This window comes from Macaca fascicularis, chromosome 6 (assembly GCF_037993035.2).
Source record: "Macaca fascicularis isolate 582-1 chromosome 6, T2T-MFA8v1.1".
Taxonomy (NCBI): domain Eukaryota; kingdom Metazoa; phylum Chordata; class Mammalia; order Primates; family Cercopithecidae; genus Macaca; species Macaca fascicularis.
Genome location: NC_088380.1, coordinates 154,205,098 through 154,225,285, shown reverse-complemented (window position 1 = coordinate 154,225,285; position 20,188 = coordinate 154,205,098). Strand labels below are relative to the sequence as shown.

At 41.4% G+C, this 20,188-nt stretch overlaps 1 protein-coding gene across 3 annotated transcripts in view; it reads left to right on the top strand.

The window, feature by feature from the left end:
- DPYSL3 (dihydropyrimidinase like 3) overlaps positions 1 to 20,188 on the top strand; it is a 114,577-nt gene that overhangs the window by 76,218 nt on the left and 18,171 nt on the right. For all 3 annotated transcript variants that reach the window (XM_005558162.4, XM_065546935.2, XM_065546934.1), the window contains exons 2-7: positions 3,535 to 3,623; positions 9,792 to 9,976; positions 12,531 to 12,695; positions 15,054 to 15,115; positions 16,014 to 16,094; positions 19,932 to 20,000. In XM_005558162.4, coding sequence (XP_005558219.1) covers positions 3,535 to 3,623; positions 9,792 to 9,976; positions 12,531 to 12,695; positions 15,054 to 15,115; positions 16,014 to 16,094; positions 19,932 to 20,000 — 651 coding nt within the window. The remainder of the gene's footprint in view (positions 1 to 3,534; positions 3,624 to 9,791; positions 9,977 to 12,530; positions 12,696 to 15,053; positions 15,116 to 16,013; positions 16,095 to 19,931; positions 20,001 to 20,188) is intronic.

Here is a 20,188-nt window from a genome sequence, read left to right as displayed (position 1 = left end):
CCCAGTGCCAAGCCCAAGAATTGCCTTTCAGAATCCTCTTTGTTGATGACTGATTTGCGTAGGCTGCCTTTTGTAGTGGATCCCCCTTCCATGCAAAGAGTTAAAATTGGGGAGGGTAGCAGGGCAAGCTGAGGACCCCTAGAGGAGGCATTTATTTGAGCTCTTTAAGTTCAGATTTTGATATTTTTGCTCCGCATGGTGAAAACAAATAATAATAACATTAATATTTGTAGCCCATGAAGCAAAGTCTTCTTAATCTCTTCTCTGAAACCTACACCAGGCCTATCATTCATCTTTGGGCTCTGTTTAGATTGCTGATTATTGAGCCAGAAAGATTTTATTTAATTACTATTTGAAAAGTTTCCAATGATACCATCTCAATGGTGTTAATTCCACTTGGATCAGTGCTTACTATCCCCCTGATGTACATAGGGCTGGAGATAGCATTTGCTGCTTTGCTGACATTTCATGCTTGTTGAAGGGAGTGATGATCACACCAGTGGCTCAGGGCTGGGAGTCCTTAGGCTGGTCATATTTCATAACTAGTCTCAGTTCAGACAGAAACTGGCCCCTTTCCAAAAACCAGTTTAGTTCAGCTCTTTGCTAGGAAGATAAAGAAAATCAGGAAAGCGTTGAATTATGAGAGGGAGGGTACTCTTACAGTTACCAAGATTGTTATTATTATGAAGTTCCTTTTGAAGATGCTCTGTCACCTTCCTGGACACACATAGAACTGTGGGGTGGGGTTGGGGGTAGGGAGGTGGGCAGTGGTTCCTTGTGCTAGTCTGTGACTTGGTACTGGACTGGCTGATGGCTGCATAAGGAGCTTATAAAATGCAGATTTGGTGATGTAGAGCACAGCCTGGGAATATGTATTTTTCTAATGTACACACTAGTTTGGAAGCACAGACCTAGGACTGCCTCATGTAATTTTGCAGTACTATTAAGATAGTATATCACGAAGCCATCATTTATTTTCTCAAAATTTAATTTTTGGCCACTTCCCACAATATTCTGACCCAGACGCCTTTCCATCATGTGGATATAATACAACCTCCTGTGTCCCACCCTTCACCTATTCATTCAACCAGTATGGAATAGCTGTCTAGGATGAGCTCCAGGAACTAAGGTAAAATACCAAAAGATACATTGTTCCAGGACTAAAGGAGTCTTTGGTTTAGTCAAGAGATACTTGAATAATAAATAAATCAGCTACAGTAGAACATTGTTATTTTTCCAACTAAACTGCAGTGGGAGCAGGTGAAATTTGCTGGAAGGTCAGGTCACACATCATGGAGGAAAAGCCCTTTGGAGCCTTGACAAAGGAGATGACTGCTAGATGCCAGGTGATTATATGAGAAGGCAGAGAGAACATTTTTGTAAATGCCCAGTGGACAGAGAGCCTGATAATGTGACAAGAACTGCATGTTTTGTCATTTTAAAATACAGGCCATACATAATAGAAATGAGGGTGGATATATTGACAGACCAGATCATGAGGAGCTTGTTTATCATGTGTGGTGGACGTTTGTGTTTGACCTCCTAGGCATGTCTTCCTTGCCACACATGTAGTTTGTTTTGAAACACCTCACTGATCTGTATCTTTAAAAAAATAATTCCCCTCACAATATGACACGATGAAATTTCTTCTTATGCAATACCTTAGAAGAGCAGGAGAAGCTAAGTGGTAGTTTTCTATATCCCAGATGGGGCCTACCTTCAAATCTCATTTTCTGGCCCTTTCATTTCTGAAGCCAAAAGTCAACCTGGTTTTGGGGCTCCATCCTCCATAAAATTTATATACTCTTTGAAAGCTGGTGTTCTCAATCAGGGGCTATAGAATCAGCATCAAGGGAATGATGACCATGGTTGGCCCTGCATATGACGTCTCCCTGCCCCTGACCACTTGATCAATGACTCTTAATCCCCATAGTCAAATAGCCATGGAGAACATTTGCCCTGAGCAATGCATTCTAAGGCTGACTTCTCAACACAGATCTTCACTCCTCTTACAATCCTGACATATGTCTCAGTGTATTTTCATTCTAACTCACTCTTACCAAACCCAGCATGAATAGCCTGCCTACCTCCCCAATCTGATTTAATGCTACTTTCTTCCTTGAACCCTAAACTCCTCCCACATTGAGCTTTTTCAGGTTTTCAGAGCAACAAAACTTAGTCCTACCTCTGGGCTTGTGCACATGCTATTCCTTCTACCTACAGAAGTTCTTCACCCCCATCCCCATCTACATTGCTCTTCCCTGAAAAGACGTTTTCCAGCCTCTTAAGCCCACTCCCCTTTATTTTGTGACGCTTAATATAATTTTAGATTGCTTGATTTTTTTTTTTTGAGTTTATTTCTCTATTACCAGACTTTCCCTTTAAGCTCCATAAAAGCAATGACCTGGGAATGGATGGGTGGATGGATGGACGGATGGATGGATGGATGGATGGATGGATGGATGGATGGATGGAGTTGAAATCTCTTTGTGAAGTTGAATTCTTCACAAAGTCCAGCCTCTCATTCTTTATTCATACTATAGCTACACTCAGCCAGACTCCTGGGAGTTGTCTTCTCCTCCATGAACCCCACAAAGCTGCATCCATCCCTCATACTCCAGTCTAAGCTCCATTCATTTGATGAAACCTGTGATCTGTCGAGTTGACACTGATTTGTCCCTCTCCTGACTTATATGTAAAGTATATGTTTACTTTGTTAATAACTTGCATTGTTTCCAGTTGGGTGACTCAAATTTCATCTAAGTTAAAATTTTTTTAATTTTTATTATACTTTAAGTTATAGGGTAAGTTATAATTTTTAAAAAGGCTTTATTTGTCTCATAATTGAAACAATAAAGAAATGCACTCAGAAAATGTGAGAAATATTGAGTATAATGAAGTAAATATAAATCCTGCACAATTTCTCCACTGAGAGTTAAATACTATAGATACTTTGCCTTTTTCCCTTCTAGTGGTTTTCTTATACATTTTGCAATATTGTGTATACTTGTGCATACATTTGTAAGTGTGCTGAATTTTAGACCTAACCATGATCTGAGCATGCCCTCGTGTCATTACAAATACTTTTAAAAGCCTCTTTCCTTGTATGCCTAGCCATATGTTCTATTTTTGAGAATCACCATTGAGTGTCAACAGAGTACCAGAGAGTGCATTAGGCACTGAGGCATAGGTTATCCCACTTTAAATATTTAGTGCCTACTGAATCAGAAAATATAATAATATAAAGAATGTCTCACTTACTTGAGTATATATGTTTCCAGGTGGCTATAATATTAATAGATTGCAGGAGCAAGAGGTGAAACTCTAGAATAATTTGAGTTAAGGACAACCAAGAAAGACTGGCTCCCCAACAAATACACCTACACTAAATGTTGAGTGCATTGAGCACACATATGTCTTTGGTAAATGTGTTTCTACTAGACATCTAGAACAATGAATTGGGAAAACCTTGGCAGACCACTCTTCTCTGAAATCATACCTGTGATAATGACTCATGTTTTCCTTCTTTTCTAGAGTGACCGTCTCCTTATCAAGGGAGGCAGAATCGTCAACGATGATCAGTCCTTTTATGCTGATATTTACATGGAAGATGGCTTAATAAAGTATGTATATGGAATTCTTCTCTTTATTGTTTTGCACTTCCTCTCTTCATTAATGGCTCATAAAGAAGCTTGGATTACATGAATGTAGTGGAACAAATCTTAATTTAATCAACAGAATGAAACGATACTGAGGGCAACTTTGTGCAGAAAGTATTGATGTGCATTCTATGGGTCATGGAAAAGTGCAAGATGTGGCCATCATCCTTAAGGATACTGGAAGATGTGCACAAATTACAGCACCCTAAAAATATAAGGCTTTGTGCAATAGGTATCAAACGAGTTGAAGTCAGGATAAGTGATTTAGAAGTACAAAGAAGAAGAAATTCATTTAGAAGTAACGCTTTGGGGTAGAGAGAGTATTTAATCTGAACCTTGACATAAGGATAGAACTTAGGCGGGCAGAGCACAGACAGGACATATATTTCATGCAAGATTTGCAAATAAATTCATTAGGCATGTATAATTACATTCCAAAATGTATACTATTGGATGCCTGTAAGTGGCACAGCCAGGTAAGTTTTATGTGTAGATTCCCTACATAGTAAACTTTAAAAGAAGATTTGATTTACATAGTGTTTCATCACAGAAAACAAAGTACACTACCCTGCTAAGGTGTTGTATAAGACTGGGTGTATCAAACCCATTCTATTAGTCCCCTATGGTCTCTTTTAGTTTTATTTTTATATGACTTAACTTCATTGACTAGTTAAAGATTTTGGTTATAAGAGATCTCTTGCTTATCTTTGAAAAGTTGGCTTAGATATAGTTTTCTGCAGACAAATGTTTTTTACCAGCCCCAAAGTCTAGGCTAGCTTTCCCTTCTGTGTGCTTTCAAAACAGTTGCGCTCGGCTGGGCATGGCGGCTATCATTAAGTGCCTGTAATCCCAGCACTTTGGGAGGCCGAGGCGTGCAGATCACTTGAGCTCAGGAGTATGAGACCAGCCTGGGCAACATGGTGAACCCCTGTCTCTACTAAAAATACAAAAATTAGCCAGGTATGGTGGTGTATGCCTGCAATGCCAGATACTCAGGAACCTGAGGCAAGAGAATCACTTGAACCCAGGAGGTAGAGGTTGCAGTGAGCCAAGATTGTGCCACTGCACTCCAGCACTCCACCCTGGGTGACAGAGTTAGGCTCTGTCTCAAAAAAAAAAAAAATAACCAAACAAAACCAGCTTGTGCTTTCATCAATCATGGCAATTCTGACACTGTTAGTCTCCTTTGAGGGTAAGGAGACTTACTTGCTCTCGTATCTTACTTGCGTATCTTGTTTATTCTATATCCCCAATACTTAACCCAGGACTTAGCACATAAAAATTTGGTAAGAGCTACTTTTTGAGTGTGTAGTATGTGCCAGGCACAATGTTAAACGTTTTGCATGCTTTCTGTCAATCAGCCAGCAGCCCTCCGAAGTAAGTACTATACTATTATTATCCTCTTTCCTGAGATGAGGAGAAAGCAGCACACAGAGAGTAAATAACTTGATAAAGGTCAATGTATTAGTCAAATACATTGAATGAATGAGCGAGTGAATGAATGAATGAATGAATGAACAAATGCAAGAACGAAAAATACTTGTTCATAGTTACTTTGCCAATTTACATTATTACGTTTTCATACTGGAAGTAAGAAAAATGGAAACAATGGGCCACACTTGATTTTATGTTTTTCTATTAACTAAAAAATTATTATGTATAGTTGGCTCTATTCGGAGGTAGCAAGCTCTCTCATTTGGAGAGAATGAGAAAAATTTGTTATCAAATGCTTCCTCATTTCAGAGCTCATCATAGGCAGCATTAATTGTTCACAGAACTTTATTATTATTATTATACTTTAAGTTCTGGGATACATGTGCAGAACGTGCAGGTTTGTTACATAGGTATACATGTGCCATGGCGGTTTGCTGCACCCATCAGCCTGTCATCTACATTAGGTATTTCTCCTAATGCTATCCCTCCCCTTTCCCCCATCCCTGACAGGCCCTGATGTTTGATGTTCTCCTCCCTGTGCCCATATTTTCTCATTGTTCAAGTCCCACTTATAAGTGAGAACACGTGGTGTTTGGTTTCCTGTTCCTGTGTTAGTTTACTAAGAATGATGGTTTCCAGCTGCATCCATGTCCCTGCAAAGGACATGAACTCACTCTTTTTTATGGCTGCGTACTATTTCATGATGTATATGTGCCACGTTTTCTTTATCCAGTCTCTCATCGATGGGCACTTGGGTTGGTTCTAAGTCTTTGCTATTGTGAATAGTGCTGCAATAAACAATACGTGTGCATGTGTCTTCATAGTAGAATGATTTATATTTCTCTGGGTATATACCCAGTAATGGGATTGCTGGGTCAAATGCTACTTCTGGTTCTAGATCCTTGAGGAATTGCCACACTGTCTTCCACAATGGTGGAACTAGTTTACACTCTCAACACTGTAAAAGCGTTCCTATTTCTCCACATCCTCTCCAGCATCTGTTGTTTCCTGACTTCTTAATGATCGCCATTCTAACTGGCGTGAGATGGTATCTCATTGTGGTTTTGATTTGCATTTCTCTAGTGACCAGTGATGATGACTTTTTTTTTCATATGTTTGTTGGCCACATAAATGTCTTCTTTTAACAAGACTCTGTTCATATCCTTTGCCCACTTTTTGATGGGGTTGTTTGTTTTTTTCTTGTAAATTTGTTTAAGTTCCTTGTAGATTCTGGATATTACCCCCTTGTCAGGTGGATAGATTGCAAAAATTTTCTCCCATGCCTGTTCACTCTGACGATAGTTTCTTTTGCTGTGCAGAAGCTCTTTAGTTTAATGAGATCCTATTTGTCAATTTTGGCTTTTGTTGCCATTGCTTTTTGTGTTTTAGTCAAGAAGTCTTTGCCCATGCCTATGTCCTGAGTGGTATTGCCTAGGTTTTCTTCTAGGGTTTTTACGGTTTTAGGTCTTACATTTAAGTCTTTAATCCATCTTGAGTTAATTTTATATAAGGTGTAAGGAAGGGGTCCAGTTCCTGTTTTCTGCATATGGCTAGCCAGTTTTCCCAGCACCATTTATTAAATAGGGAATCCTTTCCCCATTGCTTATTTTTGTCAGGTTTGTCAAGGATCAAATGGTTTTAGATGTGTGGTGTTATTTCTGTGGCCTCTGTTCTGTTCCATTGGTCTATGTATCTGTTTTGCTACCAGTACTATGCTGTTTTGGTTACTGTAAAATTATAGTTTGAAGTCAGGTAGTATGATGCCTCCAGCTTTGTTCTTTTTCCTTAGGATTGTCTTGGCCATACAAGCTCTTTTTTAGTTCCATATGAAATTTAAAGTAGTTTTTTCTAATTCTGTGAAGAAAATCAATGGTAGCTTAATGGGAATAGCATTGAATTTATAAATTACTTGGGGCAATATGGCCATTTTCACTGTATCGATTCTTCCTATCCGTGAGCATGGAATTTTTTTCCATTTGTTTGTGTCTTCCATTTCCTTGAGTAGTGGATTATAGTTCTCCTTGAAGAGGTTCTTCACATCCCTTGTAAGTTGTATTCCTAGGTATTTTACTCTCTCTGTAGTAATTGTGAATGGGAGTTTGCTCATGATTTGGCTCTCTATTTGTCCGTTACTGGTGTATAGGAATGCTTGTGATTTTTGCACATTGATTTTTATCCTGAGACTTTGCTGAAGTTGCTTATCAGCTTAAGGAGTTTTTGGGCTGAGATGGTGGGGTTTTCTAAATATACAATTATATCATCTGCAAACAGAGACAATTTGACGTCCTCTCTTCCTATTTGAATACCCCTTATTTCTTTCTCCTGTCTGATTTCCCTGGCCAGAACTTCCAATACTATGTTGAATAGGAGTGGTGCTACGGCCATACTACCCTGAATGTGCCTGATCTCATCTGATCTCAGAACTTTTCACAATTGAGCCTTAAATACAGGTTTAGAATCCATCTTCACACAGTGCTTCAGGGATCTACAACCAGGGTTGAAGGTGTAAGACAAATCCTTTTTGCCATCTCTATTAGAAAGACTGAAAGGCCACTTGTCAAGGATGTTGTAGAAGGAATTTAACCATCAGATGCGTGTGTTGGTGGTGGAGAGAAGGTTGAGTTAAATGATCATAATTCAATCCTGAAATTTTGTATGTGTGCAACAACATTCTTAACTCACAGAGCATAAGAACAGAAATGACCTCTTCTAACTATCACATAGTTATTTGTCTGTCTGTGAATACTTGTGGAATATTTGTTATGTGCCAGGCAATTTTTTGAGATATTGAACTCATGCTGTGTCACATGGTGTGGTACTCATTATCAAGGCCCAAATCATCATGCTGTCTTCCCTCTGGGACCTTTTAGTCTTTTAGGGGAACTGAGATATCTGTATATATGCAAAGGACCTAGCATTACCAAGGAATGGCATATCAAGTATTATATTCATAGAACAGGTGAGATGCAGAGAAGGGAGTGGACTGGTTATTAATTATAATAGTTGACATTTACTGAATTCTTAGGTACTTAACAGTGTTTATGGGCTTAACACATATTCACGTTTAATGTGCAGCACAACCCTATGGAGGAGGCGTCTTTATTACATTTTACAGAGGAAAGAATTGAGGCATGGTAAGGTAATTTGGCCAAGGTTATACAGCTAGTAGCTAGCAGAGCCAGGATTGTGAATCCAGATAGCCCACATCCAGCCTCACTCATTATTAGACTTGGATTTTGCTAGAAACTTGATGAAGGAAGGCAGATGGAAGCTGAGCCTTGAAGGATTAATGCGGCCTTCATTGCTGGAGCAGTGAAGAAGGGGGAAGCCATTTCCATTTCAGGCTTGCTTTTAAACTAGTTGTCAAAATGGATGAAAACACACACACAAACCAGGCAATTCTTCATGCCTTTGGTTCTCAATTTTCCTTAAAGGGGAACCTGTGAAAAAGAAAAATAAGAATGGAATTGGCCAGTATCTGAACTAGAATGGACTAATGATCAGAGGCTGCATTTCACCAGTATATTTTGAATTATGGTGGCTGTGGAATGGCCCAGTGGTGATGTGGTAAAGTTGAACTCTTAGAGATGTCAGGAATACTTTATTTTAGTTGCAGAACTTGGAGTTTGGCAGGCTAGTGGTAGACTTCTCACTGCCCCAAGAGAGTGTCTTTCTTGGCTGCCTGTGGACAAAAGGGGAAAATGTTGATGCCATGAACAGTGAGGTACAGATATCCCAAGGTAGGAGATTTTTCATGGTCATGTAGAGGCTTCTGAATCATAGGTCTCCCTGGTATCCATAGTGGACATGTTTAACCAGCTATTTAAATCGAAGATGTGATACCACATATGAGCCAAGCAATACTGGCTGATCTATGAGCAGCATTGTGTGGGGACTAGTTGTAATTGTCACTTTCCTTGGAGGCTTGCCTTTGAGATATTCATTGGCTTACTTCTGCCTGAGTCTACCCCGTATTCCTCCCTAAGATGCTCTGAAGCTTCCTGGGTGAAGCTGTGTCTAGTGGAGGTTTTCATAATCACTAAGCTTGGCTAAAAGCTTCTACTGGGACACTGACCATGTCACAAAGGCAGCTGGTGCTGGAGGCATCTGCATCTTTGACTTCCTCCTGGTGAATCTGCCATCAGCTGTGATTGGCTGATAATTGATCAGAAAAGGGTAGAATTGGGAGTGAAGACTTAGGTGGGAAATAACCCAGACAGAATCTTACATTAGGAGCAAAGATGACCCCACTTAAAAGATAGCGGAGATCCCATACCTGTTCTTTAAATGATTCACTGTTATCTTCTTCAGTCTCTTCTAACAGTGCACTATTTTATACTCTTTAGATCCTTCTCCAAATGTTATTTCTCACCTTAACTTGAACAAAATGAAAAGAATAATAAAAATATTTGTATTAAAAATTATTACACACACTATATTCTAGACACTGTCAAACCCCTGGGGTTATAGTACTAAACCAAGACACTTGGTCCCACCGAACAGCATATCAGCTCATTCTGTGACTATAAACATTGTTTTCTGTATATATCTATCTTTGTTTATAGATTGCTAAGCTTGTGAGTCACTTGCAAAGATTAATTTGATAAATACAAGTAACACTGTTTAAAATCCTTATACCATTATATTTGTCTTGGAAATTGCACTTTTAAGTGACCAGGTGTTTGATTGTTTCACCAGACAAATTGGAGACAATCTGATTGTTCCTGGAGGAGTGAAGACCATCGAAGCCAATGGGAAGATGGTGATCCCTGGAGGCATCGATGTCCATACTCACTTCCAGATGCCATATAAGGGAATGACCACAGTAGATGACTTCTTCCAAGGGACAAAGGCAGCCTTAGCAGGTGGCACCACCATGATCAGTAAGTCTTCGTATTTTACACACTCCTGTTTCTCAGAGCTGTGTGTTTAATGAACGTGTTACCTCCAGAACTCTCTTACTATCACTTGTATACTTGCCCCAGTTCAGTTTATAGATGTTCTGCCTGAGAAAAGCAGATTCAGCTGAGGAAATGGGCAGCTCCCTGTAACTACAGAGAGGAGATTCATGAGGCTCTTGGTCATGGCAACAGCTGCCCTCTTGTCTACCTTAGCAGCGGGTGCTGGCTCCTGCAATGAGGGTAGAATCAGGAAATAGCATCTCCGGGCTAGTAAGAGGTGAAAGTAGACTTAAAAAGTTGTGGATAGAAGATGAAATGTAATTTCAAAACTGCCCACTTGGGTCTGAGAAAGGAGGGCAGAGCAGCATGAATGGAGCTAAGGAATATCATGGAGAGAGGGATTATGGAGAATTACATTTCTTGGAAATTTTGTGAACTTCAGTGGGTGAAGCTGTGTCTGGTGGAGGTTTTCAAAATCACTGAGCTTGGTTTAAAGCTTCTCTTGGGATGCTGGTCATGTCATAAAAGCAACTGGTGCTGGAGGCATCTGCATCTTTGACTTCCAGTCGCATTTAGTGCTATCTGGTCTGTGCTCTATTTTGACCAATTCATATCTTTAAAATTTGACAAGCTGTGGGAGTGGTTTCTCTTGTTTTTAATTTTTGTTTTGTTTTGTTTTTTTTTCTATTGCAATTCCAAAAAAAAATCTAGGGAGTTGCATGCCATTGGATTACTGAACCAATAGCATTCCAGGGCAGTCCTTCCTGTCCCAAAGGAATCCTGATGAATTGGGTCCCATCCCAGTGCTGGCCCCAAACTTGGTCAGGCAGAGAGCACTGTTTATTTTAACACCATATACATCCCCTGAGAGTGCAGGACAGCCTGAGCAGTAGAATTATCCACTGTCTTTTACTTCCTTTTGACAGGACAATGAGCAGGGTTCAGCTTTGGCTAGTTGGGTGTGGAAGCCCAGAAAAATTGCACCAAAGCCATAAAAGGTGCAATTCAGGGTTCAGTTCTCCAGCTGAAGGGTGGAAGCCTGCTAACTTCTCAGCAGCTGCCTGCAAACGAAAGCCCTGGGGTTGCCCCAGACATTAGTGATGTAGCTCCATGCATTTGCTTTCCGATAAGTGCACTCAGGCTGCTTTTGATAGAAGACTACGGGAATGAGTGATCTTGGCTTGGCTTTCTGCCATCTGGGCAAGGAGTTGGACCTGTTTGGCATCCTTGAGATTTGTATTATGCTTGGCCATCTGCATTAGGGAAGTCAGATTCCCAGTGATGAGAGTGAACCGCAAAAGCAATTGTGTCCTTCATAAATAAATTAGGAAACCTAGAGATGCAAAAAGAAAATAAACCTCATAATCCCACATCGCTGTTAGAGTTTGGCTGTATATCGTACACATTTTTAAAATCCTTTTTGGCAAAACTAGGATCACAGTATATGTACTATATTTTAACCTTTCATTTTTGCTAAATAATATGTCATGGATATCTTTGCATTCATTTCTATTCTACCCCAACAGTTAAAGTGGATTCCTACTCATCCATTTTATAAAGGATTTATGTATTTAACCTAACTTCTCTATTGTTAACAATTTCAATTGTTTCCAATTTTTCACTTAGATAAATAAGTAGTAAACATCCGTGGAACCAAAATTTTGTATACAGCCTCATTTATTTCCCTAGGAATAATTCGTAGGTGTAGGAATAAATATTGGGTTAAGGTTTGAAAAATGTCCAGGTTTTTTATGTATATTTCAAAATTGCTCTGTGGAAAGTTGTCCTTAGCTGTACTTTGTCCTTACTTGTACTTTGCCTCAGCCGTTCAGGGGAATATGAAAGTGTAACTTTTGCCTTTTCTGCATCAACTATAGATGCCATTGTTTAAAAAAAAATGTATCCATGGTTGCAGAGTAGATTTGGGCCTCAAAGAAACCAGATTCTAGACAAGAAGTTTCCATGGAAATAAGATCTGCGGGCCCAGTATCAGGTTTATGTAACTGACACCAGCTTTGTCCTATAGCAGAGAGCCTCAATGTCTTGTGCCCTGACTTAGCTTTAAACCTCGCGTTCGCCCTTGGAAGAGAGTCTGACTTTTTTTCACTAGCAGTGACCCCCCCACAGTACTAGTAAGAATGACACATAGTAGGCCCTCATTGATGGCTAACATTTATCAAGCACTTACCATGAGCCAGGCGTTAGGTGAAGGACGTTACGTGCATTTTTCCCATTTAATCTTATAAATTCAGAAGAAAGGCACTAGTAACACCCTGTCTCCCACCCCACTTGGCACCAACTGAAAGGAAAGAAAACTGAGGTTTAGGAAAGCTAGTAATTTGTTCCAAATCACATAGCTTTGTGACATTTAAGTGATCAGCATTCTTGAAACTACCAGGGAGCCCCTTCAAAAGTTAATTCCATGCTCAGGAAATAGAGATTCTGCAGTCACAGCTAAGCAAGCAGGAGCAGGCCTGGGCAGAGGGGAGTAAAGGCTGTGTCTCAGAGTGACTCATCTGGGGTCTCTGTCATTCAGTTGACCATGTGGTGCCTGAGCCTGAGTCCAGCCTGACTGAGGCCTATGAGAAATGGAGAGAGTGGGCTGATGGGAAGAGCTGCTGTGACTATGCCCTGCATGTGGACATAACCCACTGGAATGACAGCGTCAAGCAGGAAGTGCAGAACCTCATCAAGGACAAAGGTGAGCCCAAACATGCTGTCCTCCCTCCTCTCTTAGCTTCTTCTTGCCGGTCCTTCCAACACTATCTACTCGCTCAGTCACTGTCTTTTACTTGGAGCCTGGAACCTTGAGCATGAGCACTGGATGTAGGGATAGTACAATGTTCCAGGCACTTTATTTACTTCTTACAGGATCTCCGTGAGATAGTGATTCTTCTCCCCACTTTGCAGACGGAGAAACTGAGGCTTAGAATAAGCAGCCCAAGATCATAGCATTAGTTAGCAGTAGATGTATTCAAATTCTATGCTCTTCACCTCCATGCAATATTGCCCATTCTGCAGAGGAAGAAACTGAGGTTGGGAGAGGTTAACTGATCTTACATAAGGTTTTATGGCTAGTATGACCTATGAGATTAGGGATTTTTAACCTATATCATTTTTACTGTAGAGATCAAACCCTTACTATCATATAACAATGGCATCCTTAGAAAAGGCTAAGGCATTTCCAGGAGCAAGGATGTGCTGGTACTCTGGCTGGGAGCTTAGGGTGTGAAAACATGTTCATGCATATGTATATGTGTTTCTGTGTGTGCGCCAGGGTGTGTCCTCTCAGTGAGTACATGATTTAGGTTCTGCTGTCTTCTTAGATTCCTCTATTCTCTGCTTCTTTTTGATCATCAGATATTGCAAACCCCTCCCCGCCACATACAGGCACACATAGGCACCATGTGCTCAGCATTGTAAGGCGGCCTGGGAGTCTTAGAGAAGTGTAAGTAAAGGCCTCTGCTGAACACGCAAGGCAAAAGAAAACAGGCTCATGAAGAACAACAGAATAAATGTCATGGCGTGCAAGAACCGTTACCAAAGGAGTAGTCTAGACACAAATGCTAGGAGTCCAGTGGAAGAGTGCGCCCTGGGATGGCAGGGAAAGGATGACCCATCAGAGGATGATATTCTCTTTCCATCCCCCTCCTTACCCCACAAGCCCTGCAAAATTGTTGGTGACACAGAATGTGAGATTAACTCCTTCTTTCTATATTTGCGTTTACATCGGGCATCTCCACTGGGGTAGAAAATTGAATCACTTTAACACTCACTTCTTTATCAAAGAGCCTGCATCTTCCATGGATAATGTAGAGGCTTTTGGGAAGGGTAGTGTTTGGGAAGACTGCCCTGAGTTGAACCACTCTGAGTAGGGAAGTTCTCAAATTACAACCCACTTTTGGCCCAGAACGTTGTGGGCTGAGAGGGCCCTAATGGTTAGAGACCAAAATTATCCCCCTTTCCTCAAAATGATTCTCAGTTCCCCAGTCCCACCTATTTCTGTAAATCACTGTATTAGTAGTTTATTTGGGGTGAGATCTAAATAGATCTTTACACATAAACCTTACCATTTAATTTTTTTTTTTTTTTTTTTGAGACGGAGTCTGGCTCTGTCACCCAGGCTGGAGTGCAGTGGCACGATCTCCGCTCACTGCAAGCTCCACCTCACGGGTTCACGCCATTCTCCTGCCTCAGCCTCCCGAATAGCTGGGACTACAGGCACCTGCCACCGCGCCCGGCTAATTTTTTGTATTTTTAGTAGAGACGGGGCTTCACCATGTTAGCCAGGATGGTCTCGAGCTCTTGACCTTGTGATCCACCTGCCTCGGCCACCCAAAGTGCTGGGATTACGGGCATGAACCACCACACCCAGCCACAACTTAAGATATTTAAGCACAAGGTAAAACCTGCCCATTAGTTCCCTAAGGGTAGGGTCTGTATCTTAGTTCTCCTTTCTGATCCAACACCCTGCACAGTAAAATGAACTGATCCCAGGAGATCCATTAATTGGAAACCAAATATGTGCCAAGCCTGGTGCTAAGAGCTCTTTATGTATTCTCTCCTTTAATATTCACAACCACTTTATGAAGTAGGGTATTGTTATTTTTCCATTTAACAGGTGAGAAAACCAAGGTCCAGAGAGGTTAAGTATCCTAAGGTCACTGAACTAGTATGTGGTGGATTTCAATGGTGCAGCTCCCAGGGTATGAACACAACTGGTGTGCTAGAGTGATTCTTAATGCCACCTACTACTGCCTTGAGCAATACCAAAGTTTATTGACCTTCTGGGATAGGGGATGCTGGACAGGGGAGGTTAGAAAGAGGCACAGAAGAAGAGACCATTGTGCTATGACATCTGCTAGGAATTGTTGATTTTATGGGGCAGGGGTGGGCAGGGCAGAATGCTTTTGAAGAATACAAATATCTGCTTTATGTTGGACAGGAGCCTGGGTAATGCAGCTGGGTCTCATGGTCAATGGAAGTGGGAGCAAAGGACGGAGGACAGTCATGATAACGTTGTCTTTCTCTTGTTTTTCCTCTCGTCCCTCTTTTGCAGGGGTTAACTCCTTCATGGTTTATATGGCTTATAAGGATTTGTATCAAGTATCTAACACAGAGGTAACAACCCATTTGCTATGTGGTTTGGGGTATCTGGATGGGTTTCCTATTGTTGCTGATGACCTTGGCCCTTGTAACATGAATCACTGTGGTCACTGTGGGAGACCACTGGGCCAGAATGCTTCTTGAAGCCTTTGCAGTCCACATTACATTTTAAATAAGGTAACGGGCAGGGTTCATGGCAAGACAGACAGGGAGCTAGAGTTTCCACTGGCAGCAGCTTTCTTAAACGGAAGAGGAGGAACATGCCTAAATTTCCATCTACCAAACAAGCTCCAAATCCCTCATAAGCCCAGTGAAAGCGTGAGGCTCTTCACCTGCAGGACCAGGAGGGCTGATTGGAATAATCCTATTGCCTTGCCTCTGACTCTCCCACTAAGAAATTCATGACATGCGTTTGCTTTAGGTAGAGGCTAAGTTTTCAGAGGAAATACAAGAAATGAATTCCCATGCCTCCTGCTTAGAGGTGAAGGTGTGTCTACCTTCACAGGTTAAGAGATAAGGGTTTCAGTTTTCTGTGTTTGTTTCTGGCCGGGCTGTAGAGGTTTTCTGGAGCATTTGTTGAGAAGAATTCTGAGGCTGTCTCTCCGCTCAGTGGGAAAACAATTCCATTAAAATTGTGTGCTAGAGGCAGAGGAGAGGAGTTGGTAGTACTTTGTTATGTATTTGCTCTACCTGTCTAGGGAACATGGTAGGTTCTTTATATAGTCACAGTTTCCTAGGATTTCTTTGGACTAGCCCTCCTCTTTGGTCATGCCTATATAATCTATATTTCTGCCCTAGTGACTTATTTCCTCTGCTTTATCCCATTTGTTTTAGCGTGGGCTCTGGTAATTGGCCCTTCTGTGGGGTTGCTAAAAGTGCCTGCAAGAGTGACAAAGATTCGTTTCTATTTCAGCTCTATGAGATCTTCACCTGCCTGGGAGAGCTGGGGGCCATTGCTCAAGTTCATGCTGAGAATGGGGATATCATTGCCCAGGTAACACCGTGCAGCTCCCTGGAGCGTGCTTTGGGTCTGCATCCCATTTGTTTCTTCATTTCTTCCGTGCTGCTTCAGCTCTCAATATGTGCACGACACCATCATAAGTACCTTGCTAAAGACAGAACCTGCTCCAAAGTACCTCAGAATCTAGGTGGAGGAAATAAAAGAGAGGGGAATGTAGACAAGTAATGAAACTAGAAGATGCGTTAAAACAGAAAGAGGGCTGGCCATTCTTGGAGAATCAGAAAAGGCATCCTGGAAGAGGAGGAGGATTTCAAATTGGACCATTTAGTGGGAGAGCATTTGCTGATTCTCTTCTGAAAATGTCTCAAAGCTACAAGACATTCTCTGTCATAAAGAAAGACTGTAAGGCAGCATTTCTCAGGAGCCAGAGATTGGATCCAAGTCTGTGGAACTCACAGCCTTAGATAATAGAGAATTTAGGTCTCACGAGGAGCAAATTTAGGTCTCGTGAGGAGCAAACATCTCACTGGATTCCTATAAATCATATTGAGAAACTTGAGGAACGAGTGATGAAAGTGAGGGCCCCAACGCCCAAATTGATCATTTGTAAGGAAGCAGGAAGCAGTTATCTCTCCATCTCCTGGGCTGCTTAATGGAATAGATGGACAGATGTGTCTTAGGAAGGGTTTTGTTTATCTCAGAAAACATCTCAAGATTGGCCTTTGCTAGGAGGAGACAGCCAGAAAAAAAAAAGAGTGAGCTTTCTTCATCCATTTGATAATGTTGGCAACAAGAAACCATTATTCATTCCCTCAAAGAGTATTTCCTGAGCACTTTGGGCCAGGCAGTAGCTATTGACGTGAGCCAAAACAGATGCATTCCGTAGCTCACTAATACCTGGGCTGTGCTTTTATTTTAGAAGTTGTCCAGAACTTGGTAACTGTGGTCGGCAGGGGTGTGGGAACAATGTCTAGGCCTCCCCTCATCTCGGCCCATTAGTTTCCTGATAGCAGGTGCCATTTGGTGAGCACTGACTACTGTGTGCCAGGAACTGGTAAATTTTCTGGTATATTCTCATTTGATTTTCTCCCAATCCTTTAAAGATGCTATCTTCCTCCCTGTTTTATACATGAGACCGTCCAGGCTCAGAAGGATTAGATCACTGGCCCAAGGATTAGAGCAAATAACTAGGAAAACCAAATCTTTGCCCCTAAGAGGATGTGCCTCAGTGGGTATCTTCACCCAGAGATGGCATATCTGGGATCCCTTGCGTCTCAAGCCCAGCTGCAGGCTTGTGGGGAGGCAGCACCCCAGCCATGCAGGGCTCCATCCATTGTGATTTCAGACTCTCCATGTTGTCTCGCTGCTGGGGGAGGTGAGGTAAGTGTACAGTTTCCTCTCACTGAGACCAAGGAGGCTAATTAGTCAGGACCCTGATAGCACTTTCGCCCACGTCCACCACACACCCAGAGATAATGAAATCATTTTCTGTAGAGAGTCCAAATGCCTTGGTCCTGTGGGAGGCAACCCAGTGGTATGAGAACTGTACTCCTCCCTTTATCCAAGTCTTCAGAGCAGCAGCCAGAGGTCCCAGCCCTTCTCTCAGCTGCCCTGGAAACCAAACTCTCTGGCACTTAATTCCAGCTCCTGTGGAGGCAGATGGACTTCAACCCAAAGTCTCTGTTGTCAGTTTCTTTCCTCTTGTGAATCCTTAGCATGGAACTTTCTCTAGTTTCCCCTCCCACTACTATTTCCCTACCTTGGGAAGATCCGTCGGGAAAAGAGTAGGAGCATTTTTCCATTTGGATGAGTTTCTTGTGTGTGTTTATTAAATTCAGCTTGAGCTGAAAGATCTTTATCACATTGTTTAAATGAAGGCAGCTGCTATACTCAGAATTTCTTGCTGCACTTATTCAAAAGTGAATATCTGAGAGAGAAATCTTTGCCTTTGGATACAAACAAGGATGATTTTCAAGAATTTCAAGTTGGCAAAACAGTCTGAGAGGACAGCATCTTTAGCCATTCATTTAACAAATATTCGCTGAGCGCCTACTATGCGCCAAGCCTTGGAGAGGGAAGATGAAAAAGACAGGGTTCCTTTCCTTATGGACTAAGCTACAGTTGTGTCGTGACCCAAACTGTGATGTAACTGTAGCTGTGATGAATGCCACAACAAGCTTACTGCTATCCCCATGTAAGGTAGCATCGATGGGGCTTTACTGCCATTCTTAATCTCCCACCTATAGGGACATCATGGCTTCAGAATAGGACTTCCTAGCCTGAACAGTGCATTAGAATCACTAAATTTTTCTAATTCCAGGTATTCGGGAATTAGGAAAAGTCAGTAGCAGAGTTCAGGCAAGTGTATTTTGAAAATAATCCCCTGGTGATTTAAATGTGCTTGGAAGCCGCCACTTGAGCTTAGCTTTGTCCTGTGCATTATCCTGGTGCACTCAAACAAGACAGAAGCATAAATGTCACCTAAGACAGAGATTCTTTAGTTGGAGACCTTAACCCTTGTGTGACTGGAGGCAATTTAGAGTAGAAACTCACTAGACTTTGGAAGAAATTTAATTCAGTTCAAGTTTCAATAAGTGAAAATGGTAAGAATGAAAAGTGGAAGTGCTTTTCTAGAAAAATAAGCCTCTAACCTTTCTTTGTATTCTGTAGAGCTAGAGATAGTGACCATTTCACTTCTCATGGTTGCTTATAGTATGTGCATTTTCCTTTCTACTCCTCTTTTAGAAATTTCTATTACTAAAAACAAAAAACAGAGGGTTCTTTTCCAGGTGGTAAGAATCCTTAACCTTTTTAAATGCCTCATAGTTTCAAAGTGAGACAAGGCTTGTTGCTTTGACCATCTTTCCTATGTGTCTTACACATTACCAGAGTACTCCCAGGTCACTAGGCCAGGCCTGCTGGTGCAGAGGTTCATAGGAACCAGTCTTAATAATTTCAGAGTGAATGCCAGTAACGCTGAAGGAGTGGTGGCTTGGGATTTCTGCCAGTTCCAGTCAGTCCATGCATGTGTGTGCTCACTGTCCAGCTACCTGCTTCTTCCAGAAAGAGGCTAGAAGTCTGAGGAACGTAGCCATCAGCCACAAGGGACATGCACTTCTTCTGCCATGTCCACAACTTGGTTAAACAGAATTTCACCAAGACACTAACTCAGAAAATGCTGTTTGGAGGCCCTATTTTGTTTGGTTAAATTTTGAATCCATTCATTTAAGCCATAGATTTAAAACATCAAAATTCCTGAGTGGTTTATTAAAACATGCATTACTGGGATTCAACCTCACATCTTCTGATGTGGTAGGCTAGGATGAGCGAGAAATCTGCATTTCTACAAAAACAATTCAGGCGATTCTGATGTAAGTGATGAGTGGCTCACACTTTGGGAAACATAGCACTAAACTGTAAGCCCTGTGAGGTCAGGGGCTGCATTGCTTTAATGCAGGTACTTACCCAGAACCTAGCAGGAAGCAGATGCCCAGTACATTTTGTTGAGTGAAATGGTTTAAAGAGCGTGAGTGAATAAACAAATGAGATAAGCAAGTGTAGTTTCAGAGGCAGCTGAGACTGAGAGAGATGAAGAATAAGTGACCTGGTATGATTCTTGATGGGCAGAATAGACAAAAAATAGTCTTAACAGACAACTCTCTTTCTTTCAGTAAAAACAAATCACCCTTGAATGTTTTTTTCCTCCTTTTAGTTGAGTCTACCATCTATTGCAACTCCAAATATAGGATTAATACATCTGTTCAACATACACATATTTCTTCTTTAGATCTTTAGATCAGAACATACCAGTGTAATTTTTCCAAATCTCACTTGAGCTTATTGAATAACTATTTCCTTTTTTCATTTCAGGAGCAAACCCGCATGTTGGAAATGGGGATAACTGGCCCAGAAGGCCATGTACTGAGCAGGCCAGAGGAGGTAAGTTACAGGGGATGAAGGTGCACACACAATGCATGAATAAACATTGTTAAAAGGCGATGAGAATCTGAGTACCAGGTTGCAGTATTGGAACATTTCTTCCAAAGACCACTTCTGATTGACCCTAGCTCAAGAGCCCGTGAGAAAATTAGAAAGGAATGTAAGAGACGTGCTTATTTCTGACCCCT